This window comes from Myotis brandtii, unplaced genomic scaffold (assembly GCF_000412655.1).
Source record: "Myotis brandtii unplaced genomic scaffold, ASM41265v1 scaffold902, whole genome shotgun sequence".
NCBI lineage: Eukaryota > Metazoa > Chordata > Mammalia > Chiroptera > Vespertilionidae > Myotis > Myotis brandtii.
Genome location: NW_005371709.1, coordinates 1666950 through 1672346, shown reverse-complemented (window position 1 = coordinate 1672346; position 5397 = coordinate 1666950). Strand labels below are relative to the sequence as shown.

The 5397-nt window shown below is 38.2% G+C and overlaps 1 protein-coding gene across 1 annotated transcript in view; it reads right to left on the bottom strand.

Annotated features, from left to right (window-relative positions):
* The window catches only part of HPSE2 (heparanase 2 (inactive)), a 530799-nt gene that overhangs the window by 195941 nt on the left and 329461 nt on the right, over positions 1-5397 (bottom strand). The window contains exon 5 of the mRNA XM_005885371.2: positions 4687-4858. Within this exon, the coding sequence (XP_005885433.1) occupies positions 4687-4858 (172 nt within the window). The remainder of the gene's footprint in view (positions 1-4686; positions 4859-5397) is intronic.

The following is a 5397-nucleotide window of genomic DNA, read 5'->3' as shown; positions in this document are numbered from 1 at the left end:
TTAAACTTTTTTTTTTTTTTGGTCTGGGCAGCTCTTTATTTGACCATCTATTTTGAATGCCAGCCTTGCTGGATATAGTAATCTCGGTCTCAGATCCTTGCTTTCCATTACCTTGAGTACTTCATGCCATTTTCTTCTGGCCTGTAGAGTTTCTGATGAGAAATCAGGTGTGTCAGCCTTATGGGAACTCCTTTGTAGTTAACAGTTTTCTTTTCTCTTGCTGCCTTTAAGATTCTCTCTTTGTCTTTAATTTTTGGCATTTTAATTATTATGTGTCTGGGCATGGGCCTGTTTGGGTTCTTCTTGTTTGGGGTTCTCTGTGCCTCCTGAACTTGTGTGACTTTTTCCATTACCAGGTTAGGGAAATTTTCTGCCATTATTTCTTCAAACACCTTCTCTATGCCTTTCTCCCTTTCTGCCTCTTCTGGCACACCTGTTATTCTAATATTGTTATGTTTCACGTTAAGCGGTCCTCCTATTTTTTAATTATTTTTTCTTTTTGGTTCTCTGATTGAGTGATATTTTTAACTCTGTCTTCTAATTCACTGATTTGATCCTCAGCTTCCCCTAATCTGCTGTGTATTCCTTCCAATGTGTTCTTTATTTGTATTATGTCATTTTTTATCTCAGACTGTTCTTTTTTCATAGTTACTATATCTTTTTTCACACTGTTGAGCATCTTTACCATCAATACTCTGAACTCTGTTTCAGATAAATGTCTTATCTCTGCTTCATTTATCTCTTCTTCTAGAGAATTTTCTGGTTCTTTCATTTGGGGGGTGTTTCTTTGTCTCCTCATTTTGGCTTTCTGTTTGGGTTTGTGTCTATGTATTACACCTCTACACCTCTCAATCTCTAATGCAGGACAGTGTTAAAGGCCATTTTTGACTAATTAGATCAGGCAGAGAATCAAAGCCTCCAGAAACTGCCTTGGCCTACAGACTGATGGATTCTGACTTGAATTGCCCCCCAGGCAATCGTCTTCAGATATGGCAAGAGTTTTTTTTTCAACAGGGTGGGGCAGTTGCTACTCCCTGGAGGCTAATTGTTATTTTTAATCTCTTAAGTAGCCTCTGGGCAAGGTGTTTTTCAATAGGGTTTGTCAACTCTCTTCCCCCCAGTTAAGGTAGATGTCTATGTGGGAAAGATGTTCTCTGCTGCATGAGAGAATGACTCAGCCCAGGAAACTTGGGGTGTCTGCCTTCTGAGCCCTATCCAGTCCTGGCTTCTGCCCTCACAGCTCCAGCCCACTTAAGTCTCCTTCTGCCGGAGCACAAGGTGGATGGCTCCACAGGGAATTTTGTACATTGGCCCTTTAAGAGGGTGCCTGAATTTTCAGCTGTTATTCTCTGGCAGACAGCACCCTGCTGCTTTTCACAGCCAGATGTTATATGGGTACCCTCCTCTGTTTTGGTGCTTTCTGCTGGGGGGCCCAGCTTGGGGATTAGATCCCAGAGTTCTCAGTGGCAACCCCCCACAGCTGAGATATCTCTTTGGGACTCAGTTGCTATCTGTGGGCACCCGGCCAGCCCTTTAGCGCTTCTGCCCCTCCTACCAGTTTCTAAGCGGTCTCCACTTTCAGTCCTCGGGTGTCAGGGTTCTCTCCTGTGAGTTTTCTGTTGATTATTCAGGAAGTTTTTCTGTATTTTAGTTGTAATACCAGTTTGTCTCTGTGAGCATGTCCATGCAGCATCCACTTACTCTGCCACCATTTTTAATCTCCCAGTTGTTTTTACAGTTAACAGAATTCAAATTTAAACAACCATGAGGAGTCTTGCATCAATTAAAATAGAGTAAATGAATAAAAAGACAATATTCATTGCTATGGGGTATTGGGGAAAAAGATTCACTAATACATTACTGCCCTGCAACCTGGTAAAATTGTTCTGAAAAATAAAATCTGGCAACAAATATAAGAACCATAAAAATTATCATATACATACTTCGATCCAGAAACCCAACTTTTTGGAATACAGCCCAAGAATGTAATTCAAAAGAAATAAAAAACCTATTTGTATAAAGATGTTTATAGCTGTGCTATATATTACAGACAAAAACTGGAAGCAGTCCAAATGCCCAACAGTGAGGGAAAGCTTTGGTACATTAATGCAATAGAATATTTTATTGCTATTAAGAATGACAAATATGAGAACTATGTAGAAATAAAGAAAGAGCAATATAAAGCAATGAGTAAAACATGCAGAACTCAAAATGATACATATACAATGATCGCAACTATGTAAAATTATATCTGTATAACCAGGAGAACTGGAAAAGACTACAGAGCTTATAATTTAGAGTGCTGACATTTTTGTTATTGTTGGTTGAGTTGCTAGGAATGTTTATGTATTTCAAGTTATATTTCACTGTATATTTAGTACATATACATTAAGAAAGACAAATCTCCATTTTTTCCTGGCATATAAAGCACTGGGACCTTTCCTTGCCCTAAGTAATTTTCTCTATCTCCTGAGTCCTGTTAGTTTTTAGATGTATAGGGAGGTGAACCCCACCACTTGCTACCACAGCATCCAGTTACATGTTCATTTCTTTTATCTGTCACTTACTATTGTATCCAAATTTCTTGACTTATTCATAACAAACCAGCATCTATCTATGTGCTCACATTTACAGTATGTACACAAACTAGAATGCCCTAACTACACCTATGTACTGGGTAGAAGTATCTCCTCAGTATGACTTTTTAACCTCTGGCATGGAGATATATTTGTTTCTTACCTGCTGTTACACTGATGGGACTACCCCTCCATTTAATGAAGGCCAATTCTTCTGGCCTCCATTTCTTCTAACCTTGAAGGACTTCTCACTTTGTTTTATATCTTCAATCTAGCTCTTCTCTCCTGCATGAGTCTCATCAACACACAAACCTGTCCTACTGTCTCCCAGAAGAAAAATGCCATCACTTTCCTTGACTCCCACATCTTCCTTAGTTTTTCTGCTCTCCTTCATAGTAAAAAATCTGTTAAGGATTACTGTCCATATTATTGTTTCCAATCTTTCATGCACACACACCATTTACTCTTCAAACTATTGTGATCTGTCTCCTATTCTCACCACTTCACTGAACTTTGTGATCCAAAGTCACCAAAAACATGCATGTTGCCCAATCCATTGGTACTTTTCTATCTTCCTGTTACTTGACCTCCTGGCCTCCTAGCAGCACTCCCTCTGTATTTAAAACTCTCTTTTCTTGGTTCCTGTGACATCTTAATCTCTCCCTTTTTTCTTACTTCTGAGGTCATTCCTCTTTTCTCCCTCTAAATATGAGAGTTCCTCTGGCCTCTCCTAACCCTCTGTCTCTTCTCTTTCCACATTCTCTCTAACTGATCTCCTATATTCCCACAGCCTTATATCCTATTTGCATTTTAATGACCCCCAGAATTAATATTGCTAGCAGAGATCTTGATCCCTTGACTCATTCAATGATATATTTGACATCTTATTTAGATTCAAACATAATAAATGTAACATGAAAACTAAAGTCATGATTTTCTTCCTAGACTAGTCCTCCAGTCTTCCCATCTCTGTAAATGACAATACCACTCACCCAGTTGCTTGAATATTCTTATGTCATATCACCATACATTTATCCAATATATCAAGACTTTTGGATTCTACCTCCAACAATATATTTCCTTGCCACCATCTTAGTCCAGGTTCCCATCATTCTTTCTTTCTTTACTACAGTGGCCTTCTCACTGCTTCCTCTCCAACCTATTTTCCATAGAGTAAACATAGCATACTTTTTGCATAACAAGTCAAATTATTTCTCTCCCCAGCTTAATAACATTCAGCATCTTTCCCATTGTACTTAGAAGAAATTCTAAGTCCTTCACTATGCCTATAAGTTTCTATCTATATAATATGATACCTAATCACTTCTCTAGCTATGCCTTTCTTTAGCCAACCTGGCCCTTTTTTCATCCTCCAGGTCTTTGCATATGCTTTTCTTTTTCCCAAGAACACAGATACTGTTCAGTTTAAACTTTATCTAGTTAACACCTACCTATCATTTAAATACACCAAATATCTCTCTTCCTCTTATGTGTGACTTCATTAAGGAAATCCTTCCATGACCTCCTGCTCCATCAAATCCCAGCCCTTAGAGTCATTTATAGTACCATGTACCTTTACTTGGTATTATCTTAATTTTAAGATCAATTGATTAATGTCTATGTTTCTCCTACCATATTATATGCTCTGTGAAGGTAAAGAAAGTATCTGTTTTTGTTTATTATTACATACCCAGCTCCTGACATGGTACTAGGCACATATCATTTACTCAAGAAACTTTTCCAGAATGAATGAATAATTAATTAGGATTATGCTACTGAGAGGACACTGTCATCCCATGAAAATACATTAATCAAATCATTAAAAAATGATAATCCAAAAGCATAACTGCATGGACATAAATGATAGAGTTATTGGCTTTGTTTGATTATGTATTCCCTCCCCAATCCTACCACCTTCTGTTGACTGTGGAAGGTCTGACATGAAAAGTTATTACACTGTTTGATGGAGAATCCCTGATTTAGAGTGGGGGAAATCATGGAAAAAATCTCTGTCCTTCTTAAGAACAAAATAACTAGAAAAAATACAAATACATTAATTAATTACATTTAATAAATAATGTTATAAGAACTGCTAAATAATCTGACGTACCCATCTAGGAGGGCGATGACATTCTTTCTGGGCCGCCCAATATTAGGGCCATACAAGCTGGCTCTTGAGTAAATCCGGATGGGCTGCAAGAGACTTTTCAGCTGGATGTAATCCTTTCCCAACTGGCTGCCATTTACTGCCCGGCCATGCATAGTCCGATAGTTATTAGGCTCTAGATTAAAAGAAGACATGGAAGTCAGGGTTGAGAAGGGTAAAGCTCTGCCAACCCTTTCCTGTTCACAGATCTCTCTGCCTTTTTCTTAACACTGTGAATAAAATAACCAAATAGGATGTGAGCTAGCTTAACTTGAGGAACCCCTGCAACAAAAAAGTCAAATGCCATCTTACTATTCTATTCATTTTCAAACTAACCTTCACAAAAGATCACCTAATCCACAACAGAGAGACCATACTGATTTTCAGGTGATATTTTATAATGAGTGTTATACTGGGTTGAACAGTATTCCACAAAATTTATGTCTACCTGAAACTTCAGAATTTGATCTTATTTGGAAATAGGATCTTAGAAGATGTAATTAGTTAAGATGAAGTAATATGGGATCAGGGTATGTCTTAAACCCAATAACCAATCTACACTAATAAAAGAGAAACATGGTAATTGGCGTACGACCGCTACCCTTCCCATTGGCTAATCAGGGAGATATGCAAATTAACTGACAGCCAAGATGGCGGCTGGCAGCCAGGCAGCTT